The 23,602-nt window shown below is 42.2% G+C and overlaps 1 protein-coding gene across 5 annotated transcripts in view; it reads right to left on the bottom strand.

The window, feature by feature from the left end:
- The window catches only part of nf1a (neurofibromin 1a), a 134,001-nt gene extending 111,250 nt beyond the window's left edge, over positions 1 to 22,751 (bottom strand). For all 5 annotated transcript variants that reach the window (XM_080006493.1, XM_080006495.1, XM_080006492.1 and 2 more), the window contains exons 1-4: positions 22,627 to 22,751; positions 20,233 to 20,376; positions 4,482 to 4,565; positions 288 to 478 (exon numbers count right to left, since the gene is read on the bottom strand). In XM_080006493.1, the coding sequence (XP_079862619.1) occupies positions 288 to 478; positions 4,482 to 4,565; positions 20,233 to 20,376; positions 22,627 to 22,686 (479 nt within the window). In that variant the 5' untranslated portion in view covers positions 22,687 to 22,751. The remainder of the gene's footprint in view (positions 1 to 287; positions 479 to 4,481; positions 4,566 to 20,232; positions 20,377 to 22,626) is intronic.
- Between the last annotated feature and the right edge of the window lie 851 nt (positions 22,752 to 23,602).

The following is a 23,602-nucleotide window of genomic DNA, read 5'->3' as shown; positions in this document are numbered from 1 at the left end:
CTTTTCATGTAGTCAGTAATATTAAAGAAAATACTATAATTTGGGTGGATCTCCAAGTCCTAAGAAATACACCTAACTATTGCAGTCATTGAGGATGATGTGTGCATTGCCTTCTCTCTTTCCCTGGTTGTCTCCTTGCTAATTAACAGACTGTGGCATCAAATAAGTACTTAGAATTCTGGAACACAGCTGGATCAGGTTCTTTACTATTCACAACAGCCTTGACGCTGACCTCTTGGTAGGCAACAAAAACCTATCACTATGTCTTTGGTCCATTATTCAGCTACCTAGTTGAGATCCGACTGAACACGGCATTGAAATTGTTGCAGCTGAGGGAGAAGAGGACCCCTGAGGCGGAGGCCCTCAGTTCGGCTGCGTGTTGGTGGCCCTCACGAAACGTGTGGATAAAGTGGCAGATCTCTGGCAGGAGCTGCTTCACCAACATGGTCTCATCCAAACGCAAGCAGTCCTTGGATTGCTGGGGAACATAGAAACATAAGGGGGGTTAGAGTGGTTAGTTGGAGAGAAAGGGCTGTGGTTGGATACTCAAAAATGTCCAAATGTGTGTCTCGTTGGGCAAACCTAAACAAGAGAATCGATCGATGGAGAAGGAAAAATTGGCAGTACAGCCAAGCATGTAAACCCATTCATAGCAAGCCACCTATTTGGGGGATTCATGATTGCTTTCATTAGGGACCCAGACATAACTTACTCAAGTAAAGGCAACTCCTGCAAAATTAATCTGGAGAGACTTGGATTGCCGAGTTACCTCTCAGAGAGTAGAGGGTGAAAGCAGGACAAATGGGGGAGGTAAGTACATTCACAGAGATTTGTGTCAAGGGGCGAAAAGGAAAGAAGACAAAACAAATACGTTTTACAAGGTTTTATTCAGGGGGCATACAAACACTGTAAATAAATGAGCTGGGTGGAAACTACTCCAAAGGCTATGACCAGTGTTGCTTGATAATGGTACAGCTTGGTCAGTGCGTAACAGCAGTGGCATTTACAAAGTTCCTATTGGAGGTCCGGACTGTACAATTCAAATAAACAAAAGTGTTAAGGATAGGGCCGAGTGTCGAAATGTGATTTTGTCTGACTCTTATGAGATTTTATCATTCCAACTGGCGGTATTGAAACATTCGCTGGCTTTCAATAAAGTAGTTTTTCCAGTGTTCTACTCATTTTCAGCAAGTGGGGGGAAAAAGGTCTGTACAGAGACAAATTTGAAGTTGCCGCAACTGTTTTGGGGCGAGATGGACAGCAGGATTGTAAATATAAAGCATTTGCGACTTGTTTGAATTTGAACACACGGCCCCAAAGCAAGCCTAAACTGTTAAATATGCAGTAGTTCAATAATAGACCAAATTGATGATGTGACACAGGATCGAAAATTTACTTTGGATGGAGCACACAAAACCATAACAGCAGCACAGGGAGAGGTGAGAGCCTGGCGGGAAACAGGCAGGGCTGCTTCATGTGAGGGGCAGCAGTGTTAATCTGTGTGTGTGTGTGTGTGTGTGTGTGTGTGTGTGTGTGTGTGTGTGTGTGTGTGTGTGTGTGTGTGTCACTGGCAGAGCAAGTCAAAGTAAAGGATATTTGTGGACAAAGTGGACAATGTCTTCAGAGATACATCTATATAGGCATCAATCATTAATAACACCATACAATTAACTTTTTTTGTGTATCCATAAAACGGGGGTGGGAGGTGCTTAAGCCATTGACAATCAAAATGGTTTACATATGCTAATTTACATAAACACCGACCATATTTAACCCAGGATGGCCACTTTGTTAGGTACAAATCTTCATTAACACACAACCCTAATCAGCAATCATGTGGAAGCAAAAAGCAATGCATAAAAGCATGCAGACATGCTCAAAAGGTTCAGTTATTGTTGAAAACAAAAATCACAATGGGGAAGAAATGTGATCTTAGGGTTCACACCTACCCTGTTTGGTCCGTTTTAATCTAACCATTGTGTGTCTACTCGCTTGGTGCTGTTCATTTGGAAAGATGAGAACACACATTTGAACTCCGGTGCGAACCAAACAATCGAACCATGGCACCCCTGAAAAGACGGGACTCTGTCTGGTTCCAAATGAACCACGCTTTGATTCGTTAATTATGGGAATGCAAATGGACTTAATATAGGACCTAATTTAAGAAGCAAATCGAAATACAGTGCATTCTGGGTTGAAAACGGATGTTGACACTTGTGTTTCCGCTGTCCTTATTTGGTTGGAACACCAAATTATAATAATAAAAGCTGGGATCATAATCATAATACACCACTGTTGCTCCATTGATGTCTGCCATTTTCCCCTCATTCATGTTTTTTTTCTTTTTCTGGATTATGCATATGAATTATCCCTCCTCACCACTCCAGGCATTACAAAGCTTCATGTTAAAATGGAGGTCCAGTATATGCTACTGCATAAGTGGAAAACTGACACGGATAACACACTACTTGAGACTACAGAATTTTTTAGGAGACCGGCTGTTGAGTAAAGATTCCAGACATTGGACAATGGATGTGTGAACGTGCGGCTATATCATTGCGAAAAGACTGAAAAAACTGTCAGAGTTGAACAGCTGTCCATACAGTATAAAATTCCAGTTTTGTGGACATTTTGAGAGATGCTTGTTGTGTTATTTGCTTTTTAGTGTTCGTGATTCACGCTGTTACAATGGGAGATGACAGTGAACGGTGAAGTCACTGCTGATCGGCTGAATTTTGTCCATTTACAAAAAAAAAAAAAAAAAAAGGGTTTTCGATTTTACTGTTAACACGGAGAACACAGAGACAGTCGGTTGTTTTGGTGCAAAATTTTAACATTGCATTGCAGCGCAGCAAACACCTTTGCGGAGCCAACCGCAGCTGGCCCAACTCCAAACCAAGTTCCATGGAAGTTCGTTCAGAGCTGGGCGAGCTCCGAACCAAGTTGACTCCGCAAAGGGGCCCGCACCGCCCAGCGCACACTGCCTTTGTTTACCAGCGGATCTTGACCGCCCCAATATGGCGACCATGTTGATTTTTGAGACTCAAGATGAGCGAGTCCCAAAAATCGTAACCTTTCATTATTCATAAAACTCTCACACTGTCTCTCCAAACAGAGACAACGTTCGCTGCAGCCAGTGCCCACGTTTGTCATTAGCCAGATATTTGTTCACAAAAACTCTCCATCCCAAATGCATCCAGGAGAGGATTTCTGTTTATCCCATTGTAGTACTAGATGCATCCCTTTTCGCCAAAGTCTACCCATCTTCTGATGGCTACTTCCAGCAGGATAACGCATAACAAATCAGACTTATGAAGCTGGTTTCACTAACATGACAATTAGTTAATTGTGCGCCAATAGCCTCCACAGTAGGGTTGTCACGGTTATCGGTGTTCGGGCATATGCCGATGACATAACTTGCCCACCACCCCCACCGGCTTGTTTGTTTGTTTGTTTGTTTGTTTGTTTGTTTGTTTGTTTGTATAGATAGATAGATAGATAGATAGATAGATAGATAGATAGATAGAGAGATAGAGAGAGAGAGAGAGATAGAGAGAGAGAGAGAGAGAGAGAGAGAGACATAAAATAAAAAACTCAAAAACATTCAGTTAATTTCCGCATATCAGCACTCACGTTCATGGAATGAGATAAAAAACTTTTAATTTGTAAAATCTTAAGTGTGTTATCAATATTTAGTCGGACGCTACAAAACAGAAAGTGTATGCTTGTGCGTGCAGCAGAGTTGCAGCACAGTCTTTAGGCTATAGGCACAGGCTATAGGAGATCTTAGATCAGGTATAGATCAGGACCCGTCTCCTTCCAACCGTAATTAGCGGCTGTGCATAATGGGAACAGTCCACGCGCTGCGGGTTTGCTTCCTTAAGATGTATTTCTACTGGGCTTCTCTGGTTGTGTGTCCTAATGTTACTTGTTATGCTCCAATATTCAGGTGTTTAAGATTAAGTTTAAATTCCTCTCAATATTGCAGTATTTTGTAACCACTATGCTGTGGCACACTGCCGTGAGAGCTCGTCAGGTGTGCCATGAATATTTTTCAAATTCCACTTAAAATAAATAACTAAATAATGGAAATTAGCTCTTATGGCTGATGGCAAGCAAAGTTTTACATAAAATAGTCGTATACCATGGGACTATTTCATTGTAAAAAGTGTGTCTATGACCACTATGTTCATGCCTTTAATTTGACAAAGATGTGTGGATCTAAACCTTTTTAATAAAATCAGAATTATGGAGCATTTGTCTTTTCGTATTGGCTTTGGAGCATGGCTGTATTTTAAGTAGAACTGAAAAACTGGCTGAAGTAGTATAATTATATCAAAAGATGAACTTAATTTATTCAATCAAGTTGGTTGTCCAGCGACAACTTATGTATGGATATCAAGGATGTTTTATTTTTTAACAAATAAAGGAGGGAGGTGAATGGTGAATTTTATTGATCAAGAGTAGGAAAATATGCTCACCCCAGCCAGGCACTTCTCCAGGGTGTCCAGGATGATGAGCTGTGAGAGGTAGAGGTTCTTCTCTGCTGCATCACCAAATATCCTCTTCATGAAGGGGGGGGGGACGACAAAAAAAAAAAAAACAAGCATTAATTTATTCATCTTTTGCAGGTAATTTTTTGCCACTAAATTGTAGTGGTCGGTTTGGGCTGTATTATCTGTGTATGATACTTATCAGTGCAAGCAATACTTAGGTGAAGATAGAGCGGTGCAACAGGTCAATATTATCTCACAATGTTCAGATAGATCAGTCACTGATTTACACTGAACAATTTTCCCCATTTATGAGATCAGTGGTGCCGATATTTGTGTACAACTAACGAAAAAAAACAACAAAAAAAAAAAAAAAAACCCTTTGCATCACATTCACAATGGTTATTTGTGAACCCTTGGCTTGAATCAAATTTTCTTAAATGGCCGGAACTACACAGAAGGATGAACCACAGTGTGATTTGTCACAAATGTGACTAGGCCTGTGCGATAGAGCTATGCAATTGGAAATCGATGATTGGCGCAAACGAGACGTTGAATTAATTGATGCAAAAGCTCCTTGTCTTTGTTTCTTAATATCAATGTTCCTTCTAAACTGCGTGGTTAAGTGGGCCATTTGAATGGTTTGAACTGAATTTCAGGGCGCGCATAAATAGTGCAAAGATGTTTGTAGACAAGCCAAATTCTCCAGTCTAGGCGCTAAAGCTCCTTCATTAATTTAAGAGTGGCTTGAACAACAGTATTAAACAGGAGTGTAGCAATACACTCGGTGAGGAGTTCATGTTTATACAGTCACAATACAGAAGGGAAAATAATCATGACTGAAGAAGATTCCTTCTTTATTACTTTTGCATTACAACATGCAAAAGCAATTAAAGTATAACAATTTCAAGTTTATCTATTCAAAACGTGTTTTCACAATAAAATAACAGGTCAGGGACAATCAAGTTCCAGTTGTGTAAAGGGGCTGTTTATTGCACATGAGTGCACAAGTGCTTGAAAACAGCAAATAAATACTAGATTAGCTGGCACAGAAGCAACACATGTCCAGTGTTCACAGAGAACAATTTGACTTGATTTGATTAGTTATGTAATATGCAGATGATATGCAAGAACTAAGGAGATGATCCATTACAAGACACGACCGAAGAGTTACGTTTTCTGATTTGGTGTCTTAAGGTGCTTTCACAAAGGACTTGGTGTGCGCTGCGCTCGCCACTTGGGGGAGTGCAGGTGCAGAGCTGGGCCCCTCACATAGGACGCGGTGTGCACTGCGCTCAGCATAGTACAAGCATGCATGCTTTTGGTTACTAGGCAAAAAATAATTATCGATTGTAATGAAAATTAGACTGCTGTCATTCCTTCAACAGGAATATTGTTTATGGTATAATTTTAAGTTCAGTTGGCCTGTATGACATATTACATTAATTATACAGTATATGTTTTCAGACAATCATCTTATTTTAATGAGAGGGAATAGTCATGATCATATCTTGTAGGTAATATGTATTGGCCATTGGTCATATATGCTATCTCCACTGCATTTAAAAACACACCTGGTATGCCCACTTGATAGGAAACCTGTTTCCACGACAGGGATTTCCTTCCAAGACCCTGATAAACCCGTAAGAACTGGGTGTAGAGCTCAGGGAATTCAGACACCGCTAAAATTAGCTTCTCCTCCATATTGTACAGATACTTCCTGTTTGCTTCACCTCTTGTTTTATTGGCCCAGACGGAATTACATCGTGGCACGCCGTGCTACTACGCAGAAAAAAAAAAAGTGTCTCTTGTCAAATGTAGGATCATGTAGTGTGAACACTCACCTGGGACACATTGTGTAGTTTGAAAATCGCTACACTCAAGACAAAAAAACGTAAGAAAAAGGATTGTGTCATGTGAACACGCCAGCAGCATTAGGATTTTGAAAGTCATGTAGTCTGTGGGCACTTTTAGCCTCAAACTACGGTAGCAGACAAGTGAGATCAGGGATTGGATGATTGTTGATGCAGTGTCCTGAGAGACTCAATTACTTCCTCAAGCCTGTATGTCCTCGGTCTAGTACAGTGGTTCTTAACCTTATTGGAGGTACTGAACCCTGAAAGCTTCATCAGTGCATTCACCGAACCCTTCGCAATTGGAAAAATAAAACTTGATTTCTTCAAAACATAGGTATATATTTTATTAGTGCACAAAATGAACCATGCATCAGTTGCACACAAAAATCACTGTGTTCAAAGAATAAAACAAACAAAACGTGAATTTCACACAAAAACATAACTCATTGAATATTTACTGCAAACCAATGTTACTTTTGCTGTTGCCTTTCAGATACAAGTTCAGAAATGCGCGGCTTCACCTTGGCAAGTGCCACTCTCATATCATTTTCGCAACAAAGTCTGTTCCTTTTCTTAGTTTTCATGTCTACCATCCTCGAAAAGGATTGCTCGCAAAGATAAGTTGTAAAAAACTGTGAGTAGCTCAAGGGCTTTCTTAGCAATAAGACGGTATGGTACGATTTGGTGACACCAAAACATTGAGAGCGTTGCTGTTCTGAAGAGTTGCTGTTGAAGCTGGCTCTGCTGAAGTTCAATGATTTCGTCGAGGTATTCATCGTTGACACTAAACACCACACTAAACGTGAACGGCTGTCTCACCCATGCTGGATATGACTCTCTGGTGGGGAAGTATCCGTCGAGAGACTTTGCGAGCTCATCTAAGTGCATGGCAATTGCTTGCTTCAGCTCCCCAGGTACAGAAATGTCTCCAATTCCAGACACGTCTTCGATCTTACTTACACAGTCGTCCAGCAGGGCAAAGTTTGCGAAGTTATCATTCTCTGTTCGTCGTTTCCATAAAGGTATTATTTTTATTTTTTTATATAAACACCTTCAGGTTTTCTTCCGCTTCGATGATGTTGACTCCACCGCCCTGCATCTGCCGATTGAGATGATTTAGAGCATTGAAAATATCGGCCATGTACGCCAAAATGAGAATGAACTCTGAATTTTCGTAGCAATCTGCGTGTGGCTAATTCCACACGCATGGCAAAAACATGATTCAGCACCTTTTCCCGGGATAACCACCAAGCGTTAGAATGGTCCAGAAATTACCTCGAATTCAGAGTCCATTTCCCTACACAACTCTTTGAAGATGCGGTGCTTCATAGCACTATTTCGCATGTAGTTCACACATTCAACTACAATTTTTAATACTTGTGCCAGTTTTGGAGGAAAGGTTTTTGTTGCGAACGCATGCCTGTGCAGAACATAGTGCATAACAATGATGTGTGGTGCATCGGATTTCACCAGCGCTCCAAAACCAGTGTCGTCCCAGCGTGGCAGGAGCTCCGTCCGAACAAACTGCAGAAACCATATTCCACAAAAGATCGTTGTCTCTGAAGAAGTCATCCACGAGTTTCTTCACATCGACTGCCTTGGTTGTTGTTGTAAGAGGCTTACAAAATAAAAAATCTTCCTTTATCACGTTGTCTTTCATATAGCGCACGAATACCACAAGCTGGCTTAGATTGGAAACGTCGGTGGTCTCGTCGAGTTGGAGGCTGAATTTTGCTGGGCTTCAAATCAGATCTGCAACTACTTCAGCCAAGATGTCATCGCTCATGTCGTCTATTCTGCTGCTCAAAGTGTCATTTGAAAGACTAGAATTGCTCAACATGGCATTGCAAATCATGCATTGAAGACAATGAATCCCATCACGTTCCTTTATACACGTGAATCCATATTGTACGTATTCGTCGAACCACTTTCTTTTTTTGCTCGAAATAATTAGTATGAAGGGATTGAAAGATTAAAAGAAAATCACAAATTACGTACAATCACAACAGCCACAAGTCGACTACTGAGTGCACCAAGTTCCCTGCAGCACAGATATTAAAGCCAAGCAATGTGGCCTGATCAGTTGTAGCCAATGATGGCCAAGCGGAGCGTGACATCACGAATAATACGAGTGGGCTGAATTTATTTTGTGTTACACAAAATTTTTACTAAGCAACTAAATATTTGTAATCTAACACGGCAAAGAAAAATTGTGTGTTGCCAACTTGTCGGCAGCTAATTTTTTGACAGCCGACAAAAACGGCCCGATATTGCGAGTGTGAACCGGGCTATACTGTGTGTGTCTTGACCACTGCCGAACCCCTGAAAGTGACTCAACAAACCCCTGGAGTTCGATCAAACCCAGCTTAAGAGCCACTGACCTAGACAATCACAGACAACATTGAACTACAGTTATGATGAGACATTTCCCATGATATGAAGTCTTGAATATGAGGAGTTCTTCTTGAAAAACTAGAGCTTTGGTTTCCTCCTTCATTGATTTATATTTTCTAGGGATGCCCACTGAAAGTCGAGTTGAGTCAAATCAGTGGGGAAACCCATTAGTCAACTGAGATTCGAGTCCGGGAGTTTATTTATTTTTTATTTTTTTGTCAGTCAGTGTGCATTACAATAACCAAATAAAACAGAAAGAAGCTTAGAAAATGCACAGGGATAACTTTTCAATGAGGAATTATAAATAAGGGGAATCATAAATATATTTTTTAAATGTGTGAATAGTCCGTGTCCGGACACGGCTCTCTGTGCACCCCGATCGCCGTGCCCAACTAAAAACAGTGTGGGGACAGGGCACAACTCGTACACTTGTTCAGGTTATTTTCTGCGCAGAACACATGGAGAGTGGGTGATCAGGGACTCACGGAATAAGTGTGCCCATTACACACAGTATAGTTCCATACGCACTAGTTTCATTCAATAAGGAGACGTAAAATAACCTACATCTAAAATAAAAACAAACTGTTTAGGCGCACAAATCGCGGGCACCCCATTACTGGTGTGTGTATTGTCGGTTCCGTGGGAGAGGGAGACAGGTGTGCAAAATGCACCACAACTGCTCCCTCTCCGCGCCTTAGGCGCGGAGAGGGAGCAATTGTCGCCTGCCTATGTCGCCTATAGGAGTTTTCCTTTCATTTGTTCATTGCTCAGAATACTGTCAATTTAAACTTTTTCATTCAAACCAATTACTAATCAGAGAACAGTTCAAGCATATTAATAAGCTTAATAATAACAGTCCTCAAAACAGCCTGTCCGAAGCCAGAAAGATGAAAAATGAATGAACATGACATTATACAGTAAGTGGATCATATGACACCTACACACAGAGCAAGTTTTAACAATACTGTGCTACTCTTTTCTTGTTTTAATTTATTAAATGTATCTACTTTGTTTCATTGATTCTTGATACTTTGCTTTATTGGCTTGAATGTCACAATATTGCCAAATTTGAATTGAAAAAAATATCTAACTTAGGCTGTATTCCAAATCACATACTAACGTACTGCCTCCTACATAATCAGTATGTACGGGATACTGCCTACTAAATGAACAATTAAGTACGCCATTACCAGCAGACAGTTCACAATGAAGTATACTCAAGCAATGCGTCTTCTCTGCATCACATGTATCAATGACGACATTACCGTTCCGAGCTACATTTGAATGAAAATTGGTATATAATTACCAATAATAATAATAATAATAATAATAATAAATATAGATAATGAGAAAATTGGTAAATGTGGCAATGAATTTGATCTATTTACTGTTTATCAGACCACAAATGAGACGAGAATTTGGTTGGAAAAATGATACGACGCCTGAGAGGAGTGTTTCTGGGGGCCGGGCCTCACTGATTGCTGTAGAGGTTTGTATGTTTCACTATGATGTCCTCCGGCTGCTCTGTCTCAACTCTCAGTGATTAACTGAGTTTCCTGATGGCTTTACTTGCTGCTAAAGTAACCGCTAACTGCTGTTCACTCAGGCGATAGTGGCGCCGCACCTAGCGGTCGCCTGCGCCGGCGCTCCGGTTACTTTCTTACTCTTTAGTATTTTTTTTCCTTTTTTTATCACGATGTTCGCCAGAAAAACATCAACAATTAACTCATACGGCCGCGATGCACTCATGGATATAAAAATTTCCCTAAACGAACAACTTTGGGACTTTTTATCCGTGGGAGCAGAGTGGCCGGCGGAAATCCTACGCGGGAACACTCGCAACAACAACAAAAATGGAGTCGCTGTTCCACGAGCCGGCCCACGGAGGAAGCACCGAGGTAAACGAGGCGGCATTCGGGTCAGAATGAGGACGCAACCTTACCGTCCACCTCTGCCAAGCATCCTTCTTGCTAACGTCCAGTCCCTGGAGAACAAGATGGATGAACTTCAAGCGAGGATTCAATTCCAGCGTGACACGAGGAACTGTTGCGTCCTCTGCCTGACGGAAACATGGCTGAACCCACTGGTGCCGGATGAAGCCATACGTCCAGCCGAGGCCTTCTCCGTGTTCCGCGGCGACAGAACGGGGGAGTCGGGGAAATCCAAAGGTGGAGGCGTCTGCCTAATGGTAAACAACCGCTGGTGTAACGCCAACAACACCAAATTCCTCTCCCACTCCTGCTCGCCGAACCTGGAACAGCTGACCATACTATGCCGTCCATTTTATCTCCCCCGGGAATTCAGCACGGTCATCATTACAGCCGTTTATATCCCACCGCAAGCTGACACCGACGCAGCTCTGTCGGTTCTGTACGATGTGTTGTGCGGATTTCAGAACAGACATCCCGACGCGGCTGTGGTGGTGACTGGGGACTTTAACAGGGCCAACCTGAAAAAAGTTCTGCCGAATTTCCACCAACACATCACGTGTGCCACCAGGGGAGACAGAACTCTGGACCATTGTTACACTCCTTACAAGAACGGATACAAGCCTGTGTCGCTTCCTGCTTTCGGGAAATCAGATCACGCCGCGATCTCGGGAAGTGAAGCGGTGGACGGACCAATCAGAGGCTGCGCTTCAGGACGCTCTGACTGACGTAGACTGGGACGTGTTCCAAGCGAGTTCAAGTGACGTCAGCGAGTTTACGGAGGTTGTAGTGAGTTTTGTGGCTACGCTCGCGGATGAAATCGTTCCCACGGTGAAAGTTCGGATATTTCCAAACCAGAAACCATGGGTTGATAAATCCATCCGCTGCGCTCTGAATGCGCGCACGGCCGCTTACAACGACGGACTTGTATCTGGTAACATGGACAATTACAAAGCGGCGTCGTACAATCTGCGGAGGGCGGTGAGGGACGCCAAACGGACGTACAGAGACACCGTGGAGCTGCAGATGGAGCGGGGGGACACAAGACGCTTGTGGGAGGGGCTGCGAACAATAACAAACTACAAGAGCAGCTCCTCCCCAGCCACGAGTGTGGACGCCTCCCTGGCCAACCAACTGAACTCCTTTTATGCGCGGTTCGAGTCTGGCAGCAACACCGCTAGCTCGCCGGCTAATTGGAGCTACACCGCTGGGGACGAGCGCGCACTCTCAGTGTCCGTGCACAAGGTCAGGAGGGCTTTGATGCAGGTGAACACCAGGAAAGCTGCGGGCCCAGACGGCATATCTGGGCGAGTACTGAAGACCTGTGCTAACCAGCTAGCTCCGGTGTTCACCACAATATTCAACATCTCCCTGGCTGAATCAGTGGTCCCGTCCTGTTTCAAGAGGTCCACCGTCGTTCCTGTCCCGAAGATCGCCTCTCCAACCTGCCTGAATGACTACCGTCCGGTGGCCCTCACCTCGGTGATCATGAAGTGTTTCGAGAGGCTGATTAAGGATTACATCTGCGCCTCCCTCCCCCGCACCTTGGACCCGTTGCAGTTCGCGTACCGGCAGAACAGATCCACGGATGACGCGGTCTCCCAGGTACTGCACACCACGCTCACGCACCTGGATGGCCAGAAGGGGGCCTATGTGAGAATGCTGTTCATTGATTATAGTTCAGCTTTCAACACCATAGTCCCCACCAGACTGGCTGTCAAGTTGTTGGAGCTAGGATTGAATGCTCTGCTGTGCACCTGGATCCTGGACTTCCTCACAGGCCGCCCCCAGGTGGTCAAGGTGGGGAAGTACATGTCAAGCTCCCTCACCCTGAATACAGGATCCCCCCAGGGCTGCGTCCTCAGCCCCCTACTGTACTCCCTGTACACACATGACTGTGTGGCCAGGTCCAGCTCCAACACCATCATCAAGTTTGCTGACGACACCGTGGTCGTGGGCCTGATCACCGACTGCGATGAGAAGGCCTACCGCGAGGAGGTGGCTGACCTGTCACTCTGGTGCCAGGACAACAGCCTCCACCTGAACGTCAGCAAAACCAAGGAGCTGATTGTGGACTTTAGGCGTGGATCACAATCGAGGACGCACGCGCCCTTGTGGATTAATGGGACTTCTGTCGATAGGGTGAGCAGCTTCAGATATCTGGGAGTCCACATCACAGAGGACTTAACATGGACTGTTCATACAGACACTCTGGTGAGAAAGGCGAGGCAGCGTCTCTACCACCTCAGGCAGCTGAGGAAATTCCGGGTCTCGGTGAGGATCCTCAAGTCCTTCTACTCTGGAGCAGTGGAGAGCATCCTGACAGGCAACATCACTGCCTGGTTTGGGAACTGTACTGCCCAGGACAGGCGGGCCCTGCAGAGGGTGTTGCGTTCAGCTGAACGTACCACTGGAACTACCCTCCCCCCCTTGCAGGAGTTATACACCAGGAGGTGTAGTAGCAGAGCCCGTAGGATCATGAAGGATCCTCATCACCCCAACAACGGACTGTTTCAGCTGCTGCGGTCAGGCAAGCGCCTCCGCAGTCACGCAGCGAGAACAGAGAGACTGAGACGGAGTTTCTTCCCTCAAGCCATCAGAACTGTCAACGCTGACCTCACCAGGGGTCCTAACTGAGCCATGCACTAGGCTCCACTACCTACTGTACTGTATGTAGCATACTGTACCGCATACTGTATCACTGTTCAGGGTTGTTCGTGATGCCGTATTTCTTGCGCCGTACTGTTGTATACTGTGCTGTATTATCCCAAACACTACCTCACACTATTCACATTCACATGCCACTTTAATTCACATGCCACTTTAAATGCACATATCTGTATATATATTGCCATATTCCTTCAACCTATTCCATTTTATTTCAATTTATTTTTTATTGTATTTTATTCTATATATTTTTTATCTTACTCTATAAGTATTCCACTTACTGTATTACGTTTTAGGAGTCAGTTAGTCGGTCTATTAGAAAGGAATTTTCAACTTTTTATTTTATTTTATTTTTGTACTTTTTCCTAGGACTTATTGTGTGCTATCACCGGGTGCGTTGCATTACATTTCACTGCATATATGTATGGAAGTATGTATATGTATGTGACAAATAAAAATCTTGAATCTTGAATCTTGAATCTTCACTGCAGCTGCTGTTAGCTAGTTAGCCGTGCAGCTAGCAGTTACATTAGCTGACTCTGCCCGGACTGGGAGCTCGGAGCACCGGGAGTGTGTTGATGTTTACAATGCTAGCACAGGAGCTTTGGACCGCACTACATACTCAATTTGACATCATCCTTAGTATTAATAGTACATTAGTATGCGATTTAGAACACAGCCTTACTTACATTGAAATGATCCAGCATATCCTCGGCTCTGGAGTGGCCTATGAATTGCGATCCATAATAGCAGGAGATGACATGGGTGCCAGTCTCATCAGTGGTCCAGTACCTCAGATGGAGATACACTTGCTTGCTCTTTGTTGTTTTATTCATGCTTTTGTCAAACATTACCACAGAGGGTTTCTTATAGGGATGCACCAATCATGATTTTTCATGGCCAATTCTGATTGCAGTTTTTTTTTTGTTTTTTTTTTTTACAAGCAACTGGGCTGATTCCAATAGCCGATATTTTTCTTTTTATTAAGCAACAGACAAGAAAGAAAGAAATCATGAATATGATGTTTATTTTCTCTTTAACAGGCCAAACTGGCCCTAAACTAAAAACAATCTGCAGTTGTTTTTGTTTGAAATTATATTGTATTGTTAAGATTTAAAGCAAAAAAAACAGAATGGTCTGACTTTAGCCTTGTGAAATTACATAAAATGAAAATAAATACAATAATTGAAAACATTTCAAAATGTTACATCAAATCTAGTTTAGTGCAATGAGTAAAACAAAGATTCTACAGCAGTTGTTTTTTCCCGTTAAATTTTGTAAATGTACTTTTAAGATAAGAAAAAAAAGACAATCCTATACAGTGCAACTGTGTTGCCTTTAGTTGGCACTGGTCATTACTTTATGGATTATTTTTCAACAGTGGGGGGACGGTAGCTCAGGAGGTAGAGCTGGTCGTCTAGTAATCTAAAGGTTGCTGGTTCGATCCCAGGCTCCTCCTGCTAGCATGCTGTAGTATCCTTGAGCAAGACACTTAACCCCTAATTGCTCCTGATGGCTGCGTCCATCGGTGTTTGAATATTTGTAGGTCGCTTGGGATAAAAGCGTCTGCTAAATGTAATATAATAATAATAAAAAAAACAGTGTATGTAAGTTATTCTTTACAAAAATGAGCATTTCAGTTGTGTCACAAGCTCATCTGTTTCCTTTCTCATCAACCACATGAGAAGCTGAGCTGAACAAGTATTGAACTGTCTGCAGACCCGTAAGCTCACGCAACTACAGGAAAACGGCTCTTGTTTTTGTGAACGAGTAGACCAATTCCTGTTTGCTTGCTGGTATCTGCGCCTCAGACAGGTAGACCTACAGCTACACCTGGAATGCTGTATGGCTGCCATGACCTGATTCTGTTCAGAATTCTCTTCCAATATCTTGTTGTGATCCAAAACAGTGAGCTTGCTCTGCATGGAATCTTCTCTGCTGGCGCGTTTGTGCTCCCATCTTTGCTCCCTTTCTCTAGCATCTGCTCTCCTGTCTCCGTTTGTAACACATTCTGAAGTATAGAACTATTGATCCCTGCACCGTTTTGATTAAAGAAAATGACATAATTGATTACATTATTGAAAAAGAATATTTATTCGTCATACGGCGCACACACACAACACATGCATTCATGCAGTGATGGCAACCAACACACACGCTTCAAATGGTGGCTTTTTTAAAAACAAAATTAGTTGTATGTTGTTGACGCTGTTCGTGATTGGCCCATTCAGCATTATGTTAATTAGCCATGAGCTTTGTTTGTCCGCCAACCCCCATTTGTATTCTGGGAGCTGGCTGAATGAAGAAAGTCTGGCCGAAACATTGAAGGTGCTTATCTCAGAATCACAGTTTGCCACACCCTTGTCATTAACAAGTCATAGCTTTAAAAACATTTGCTTGATTTGCACAAGTGACACCTTGTTTTGAAGCTGTGATACTCTGCGAAAAAAAAAAAATTGAAAGCCACCAAATGACCCTGAAGTCTGCGGTGGGTCACATATGTTATGTCCCATCTGGTAGGTACATCTTGTTGAAGCCTTTCAACTTTTTGACTGGCTAAATTGTGTCTGCAAATTCTTAAGTCGGAAGTATGCGAGAGGCGAATGTTTGAAGTGGCCAACTATTCTTCTTCCAATCGCTACCATGTCACTTATGCTGCGCTGTGAGATCATCCCTTCATTTACCACTAGTTGGAGCATTTTAGCCATAGAAGGCAAACTAGGTAAATGAGCGATTAAGTGAGTTTCTTTGTAGTGGCTCGTGCTTTTTGACTATCTTGGCTGTAACTCAGGGTTTTCTGAAACATGGCCTGTACGATGGTGAGTGAGGGGTGAAGCTTTTGCCTGTTTGGCATCATCAACTTATTTGAGATACTCATGGTGTTCTTTCCGGTGATGCACATTCATGCCACATTTGGAGACAAAGGCGGTTTTATTTTTCACTACAGCTGAATGAACTTTCAGGTCTGCTACGTGCAAATAATGCAGGCGCGGTCTCATTGCCTAATAGTTAGTTAATCAAATAAATACACGCTATTAGACATTTTAAGTATGCCACTGTGCGTGACAATTTTACCCATCAGCCTTAAACACACCATCTGCAAATGTAATACCTAGAGCAAATTTAAGACAATTTACTGCCTTAATTTCCCTGATTTTATTTACGCTATTCACAATACAATACAGCCGTAGACCTCTTTGAGCTCTGTTAAACTTTTCTGTAGGTCTGTTTGGGAAATTTGAATGAAATTTTTAACAATAGAAACACCAACACACAAGGTCCTAAGTGCCATTTGCTTTCAATTTTCACCCTTCCATGATTTCCATGTGTAAGCAAAACATGTCTTGTGTAGTTAGAATTAAAGAAAACCATTAAAAATGGAATACAATTCGTTTGAGCAGGTTAAGCCAGCATAAATATCAGTCTCCTATACCGCTGCAGGCAGTTTGAATAACAGTCAATTCCCTAGCAAAGTGACATTAATTGTCATGCCAAAATTTAGCTGAAACTAAAGCCAATCGCGAAAATTACTTAGATTGTGCGTGTCCACTTTGTGGATGCAATTAATGCAGAACTTAATATAAACTGTGCAACGTAAGGAAGACTGTGTTAAATACTACCCATACAACAGTTTTCCATTGACAAGGGTAGCAGGGCTGGACAATATGTCCGAAAATGTTATCACAATATGTTTTTTATATTGATCGATGTTCATGTACAAATTCCTGTACAAATTGGCTATTCATGACACATGGTCGTTTCTTTGTTCTGTACAATTTGCTGTTCGTGTCATGTCTTTGTAGGGAGAGGAAAACAGACACTGTATGGAAATGTATCGAAAATAAATTTCATAAACCCCACCAGGAGCCGGTTGCGTGGTGGGGTTTGTGTTTTTTCGTTTTTTTTTTTTTTTTTCCATGAATGGGCATCGAGATTTCATTGGAAACAAGACAGCTGTATTATACTGTATACCAACTGAAAGAGGGGTCCCCAACCTGACAGACACAGTTTTAGTTGGACGGTTGGAAGGGGGTGTTGATGGGGGAACCGAAAGGCGCAGCAGAGTTGAGAGCGGAGCGGTTATTTAAAAAAAAATAAAAAATAAAACTTGTGCCCGACACCAAACACGGCACCAAACACAGCTCTATTTCCACAGACAATATGGTAAGTTCTAACAATGGGAAGTTCTGGTTTACAGCCAAACATGGACAGTTATTTTAAAGACAGGAGGGTTGCGCTGTGTAGACTGCATAGTGGTTGCTGCACGAGAGGAGCAACCAGGAGACTACAGACCGGGGGGAGCCCATGCTGCGTTCAAGAAACCTCGGAAAACCGTGCTGCATTTCAGAGAACCTGGGAAACTGTAAAACGCACCTAACAAGACTTAACTGGATCCTGTGTATTGCTGCCAGCAGCTATATTTATTATTATCCATCCATTCATTATCTATACGGCTAATCCTCTTGGGGTCGCGGGGGGGCTGGAGCCAATCCCAGCTGTCATTGGGCGAGGTACACCCTGGACAGGTCGCCAGTCTATCACAGGGCTGACATACAGAGATATTATTATTATAATTATGACAGTCTACTGCAAATGGGAGTTTAAAACAATGGTATTTGTAACGCACGGTAAACTTCAGAGACAGCACAATCGCTGCAGGGAGAAGTATTGTCAGCTTTGTTTTAGAGGGATCGCGTGGTGTTTAAGGATACATGAAATTATTTATGTATATTTATAGGAAAGGGAGATTATTTTATACATTTTAGAAAACATTAACAACTTGCAATTATGACGTTTTTTTGCATGTGACGATGACCGTCAATTGCCCGATTATGAAATAACCGGCCCAGCCCTACACACAGTTTGATAATACGTGACACGTGGCGGGGACCACCAGAGAGACACAATGAAGCTGCCTTCATTGCCTGCCGTGAGGCGTACAATCACCCCGGGGTTGAGGTATTCAGTGCGAAAAAAACAACCTGGGATGGCCGTGCCCCTTTTTATTACAGACTTCTCTTCAGACACTCTCGTGCTCTCCTCACGGCCCTCTCCTCCGACGCCCTTCTCCTCCGACGCCCCTCTCCTTCCACACTATCCTTATGCAGATTATAACAATGAACTTAAATGTCATAGAGGCGCGCAGTTGAAGAAAAAAATAGAGCTATCACGCAAAAACAGAGAATTGCGGCTCAGCTTACGTGGCCACAGCAGTGGATTAACATGGATTTAACAGGAGGCATACACCTACAGCAAGCTGCGCCCGTACGCTGCACCAACGCGTCCGGTGGACTTCTACCATGAGATCAGTCGCTGCATGAACTGAAAGTATTCATTCCACTTTACAGTCATGCAGACTAAATGTTAGTGAAAAGGTATTTACATTTTGACATCGGCTGGTTTACAAAGGTATAAGCATCACTCCTTCAAAGACGATATCGCAGTGGAATTGCATAATGCAAGAAAGATAGTATTGTGTATTGAGTAGAAATTGTCACACTCCAATTCATCATTCAGTTTAGTTTACCTGCAAACATACAATGAATACAAAACATACTGGTTAGGTTGTGTTGTTTTAATTAACAGAAACCAATTTAAAAGTTAGATCAATTAATATAAAATAATTAACTGTAATGTAATATACTGGTAAATTTGTGGTATGGCATTTGTGGTATTTCATATTCATCAGATGTCCAACATTCATTCTTAGGAATCATGCAAAAAGTCTGACTAGGAGTAAACATATTCCAACCTCAAGAGTAGGACATAAAATCAAGTAACAAAGCAACACTCAGTTTCTGCAAGAAGTAGGACTTCTCTTTTGAGAGTGAATGTTGCGGTTTTACAACAAAATGCATAATGGAAATATTGTAGTCTTTTTTTAGAATGTATCAACCCTCATTTCTGATCTTAAGATAAGTGTCATCTTTGACACATCCAGGGAAGCCACCAGTTTGAATAATTGCATTTTGTGTTACTTCATATTGAAGAAATGAATGAATCTGCCCATTATCATCATGTGATGGGCTGTGATGGACCTAATCATCAATCAAAGTTTCAGCTTCCCTGTTGCCCAAACATAAAGTTACAGTAACTTTAGTTTCTACAGAATAGTAGAATTGTGTAATCGCTTCCTGTACTAAGACATTACTTAAACAAAGCTGATTATTAAGTTGAGCACCGACAAACACAATCATTCATTCACAGAGAAGCTTGTACATTCTGGGGGAGAAGAGATGTGTTGGGTACGCTTGACAAGAATCAACTTATTAGAGCTATAGAGATGGTATAATATTTGTGACCGATCTTGTCTGTGCCAAGTGGAAGCCATTACAGCCGTGTATTGGAACGCCATCTGCTGGGAACTCCTAACAGGTTAGGACAGCGCTCAACCTCTCCTTAATCCTGGTGGAGTAGTTTCCTAGGTTAAGAAAGTTGTACTGTGTCCTAAAACTCCTACGCCTAAAGGTAGGACAATATTTGCTTCACTGGGCTGTGGACTAATAGGATAAATACAGACCATAAACTCAACGGTTTTTTTTCTTATTGGAAAGCTTGCTCCTTGGCCTTTCTAACATCATAGATCTGTAAATTTCAGGACCTCCGATTTCATAGATCCCAGGTAAAAAATGTCAGTTGAGAGGGTCAGAAACTTTTGTGGAAATATGTGTTGATAAGACAAGAAACTGCAACTTAACTCTAATGAACTCATCCAACAATGGCTTTACAATTTATTTGAATAATTCAGTTCCAAGTTAACTTCATGATTATTATTGCAAACAAGTGAAATATAAGCAGGAATACAGTCAAATATGGAAGCAACATGAAAGAAAACTCAAACTAATTTTTCTGTAAGTTGTCTTACAGACAGAGTGCGCGACAAAGTGGACTCACCATATTGTTGACGTTTTTGAGGATGTTTGTGAGGCCACTGATGACGAGAGAGAATTTGTACTTGGAGATGTTGATCAGACATTCCTTGTTGTGCTCTGTGCTGATTTTGGTGTGAGTGTTCTGGTGTCCAACTTTAATTGGAAGCTGAGGAAGAAGACAAAGTTAGACAGTATTATTGGCTTGTGATTCAACCCAACACAATAGTGAAACCATAAAGCTCAATAAATAATGTTTAATAAAAAACTATACAATCATCCAGTTATGATGCCTGTGTGACCATAATTTGCTGCAATAATCATGTACGTCACCCAGTCAATACCTGTTCAATAACTTTCAATAGGTCTGACAGCTTGTAAAATCATCTTGACATAAAAGTTGTCATAATCTCTAACCAATTCTCCCACCACCACCCAATTACTGTCAAAACAAGACAATGGAATGTTAGGTGCAGATTTCATCTTTCATGGAACAGTGAAAACAGTTTTTATATTGTGCCTTCAGCTCATATCTCACCCAACAATGATACGTACTGTCAATACACTACAGCAATGTGTTGGGAATGGCCAAACGTCAGTCACTTATGCTGTATATAAAGATGCCCGTTAATATTCAGCTGTATCTCAGCTTTGCACCAAAACGGCATGCATAACCTTTGGTAGAGGGAAACCTTGTGAGCACCAATATCAAACACTTAGGGGGTGTATGGTCAAAGTCCTGACATGGGAATTCACTGCATTCCCACAATGGCTGCAACATTCAAATGGTGATAATTGACTAATCTGTTGATTATAATAATTAGATTCACGATATGGTACAAAATACTGATAAATGTCCATCACAAGTTGTCTGAACCCAAAGGGCTTCTTGACAATGTACACTCAGTGTGCACTTTGTTAGGTACACCTGTACAATTCGATGTAATCCAATACATCAACTCAAATCCAAATAATTCAGAGCTGCACTCAAAAGGGACACACATTCACATAATATGCATAATATCAGCTTCGGAGAAGCTAACACAAGTCAGTGGCCTCTTTGACAGTAACTTCGTTCATCTAGAATGCATTTTGGCTTATCATCCACGTGTTTTCAATATGCAAGTCTATGCATGATGGATAAACATGCAATGCAAAAAGACATAGAAAAAATCATAATGCTACATAAACAAATACATTTAAACCTAACCTGCAATTACTTGTGTTTCCTCCTTAATAAATGATGATAAGAAACCATCTTAGAATTGACCGAATTATATAATTTATTAGACCAAATTGTGGAAAATGTAGGCTTGTGTCGTGGAAGCTACTATTATTTTTACATATTGAATAGGATTAATTACTTTGTGAAATATTTTGATACAACTATCCAACTAATTGACAAAGAAGTATGACATGCCACCTAAATAAGATGGACTAGGACTGAAATCCATTAATTTACGGACAGTAATTGGGTTTCGCGGTAACAATAAACAAGAAGCAGACATAATCCCGAATTCCACTTTCCTTAAACTGTAATGATCCCAGCTAAGCCACTAAACTCAGCTTCAGCCCCCAATCCGTGGTCATTGACACCAAAGCTGCAAGGACTGCTGGAGAAAAGCAAGATTTTCTTTCAGTGACAAGCTGGAGCGAGCAGGTAAAAAAGTAAAAAAAGTTTTACCATTGGCCTCAGGCTAAGCAAAGGGACCGATTTAAGACCGGTGGGATGCTCCCTACAAAACGTTATGGATATTGTACATATTGGCGCTGCTATATATAGAAATTACATGGACTGCTTGTGAAAGCCCACATATCTCATGGCTTATTATTGTTTTCAATTGTGCCATAGTTAGCAGGCAAACACATATAATCTACCCTGAACAAAATAAGGCTGAAAAGTGTCACGAATAAATAACCAACCTCAACATTTTCGAGTTTGTGTAGTTGGGGGAATAGTCGCATTTCCTTCATATCGACGCAGCGTCAGATAATCCAATCACGTCTGATTTGTTTACATCAGCGAGCTAGGCCATGCTAACGTGGCTAACCTAGCTGCAATGGAAAGAAATGTTAGCTTAGCCCACTGGCTAAAATGCGTATCGACGTTTTTAGTAATATGTACGACGCCCCAATACCAAGTGTCATCCTATAGCCAACTAGGCCACGAAAAATATCCTGGGCATTTTTTTTGCTAATTCACGTTATTTTCTGACTGGTCGTAGAAAGACCGTGAGCTAACGAGGCACCCATCCCTTGTCATTCTGTGGCAATAATTAACACAATTTTCAAAACGGTCGCCGTATAGTTTAACCTGGAATACCGGACGCAATGCCCCGGCCGAAAGCGGTTATAGTGACCAGTCGGATAGGACGAGTACACAGGCTTGCTACGCCCTTCCACGGGATCAGCACCTTACCTGCTCATCGAACCTATTAATCACGGCCTGGACCCACTCCACGGGCTTGTGCGCCGCCATGGCGGGGCGGGCGGCGACCGCGGGCGCTCCGCGTGAAAATCCAAGGCACGCGACGGAACCCGGGCTATTTCGGACTCGCGCGAAACGTGTCCCGAGCCAGCAGGGCGGACGAGGTGGGGCGAGTTGCTGTCTCCTCCTCCGTGGAATTCACCATGCCACCGCCATGACACCCCGCCGGAAGTCTTCCTCGGCGGAATTGATGGGGAGACGTTTTGGAGCGCGTGCGTCGAGCCGTCGCCCCGACCAATCAGAGAGCTGTCTCGTTAAGGGCTTCTCGCGTTTGGTCCGCAGCTGAAGAGAGGCGCCGCAAGTTTTCAAGACCAGTATTATCGTGAAACATGGATATCTAGACCCTGCTCGAGTTTCTTAGGGTTCCATGCATTCCCAAACGAACTGTCTTTCCCTTGCAGAGACCTGTTATTATACAATAAAAAATGTCCAAGTAATCAGTCATCAGACCATGCATGCACTGCATATGGCAAGCCGTTTTAACATTTTATTCACAGGGCGAACTAGTGACTTTTTTTTTGAAGTTACTCGTAACCATTTTACTTTTACTAGTCAAAATGTATGAGGTACTATAAGTTATCTATTAGATGCTAGTAACTATGCCAAATGTTACTGCTAACTATTGCAATGTTACTAGTAACAATCTGGACAATTTTGTCATTGAATCCCACGGCTAGTATCTATTCCGATCGTTACTAGTATCTATTTCAATTTTAATAGTCACTATTAATTGAAAACTAGTACTTATTCATTCGTGACGAATGCCTTTTCTTGCTGTTACTAGTAACATTTTAAATAAAACAAGCTGTTTTAACTAGTAAATTCTCATGGGAAGTAAGAAATACAGTCACTGGAAAAAATAATTGTTACTGATAACAATGCAATATTTACTAGTAACAATTGGAAT

This window comes from Zeus faber (assembly GCF_960531495.2).
Source record: "Zeus faber genome assembly, chromosome: 9".
In the NCBI taxonomy this organism is placed as follows: domain Eukaryota; kingdom Metazoa; phylum Chordata; class Actinopteri; order Zeiformes; family Zeidae; genus Zeus; species Zeus faber.
Note: the sequence above shows the minus strand (reverse complement) of the source record. Positions and strands in the feature narration are given on the sequence as shown.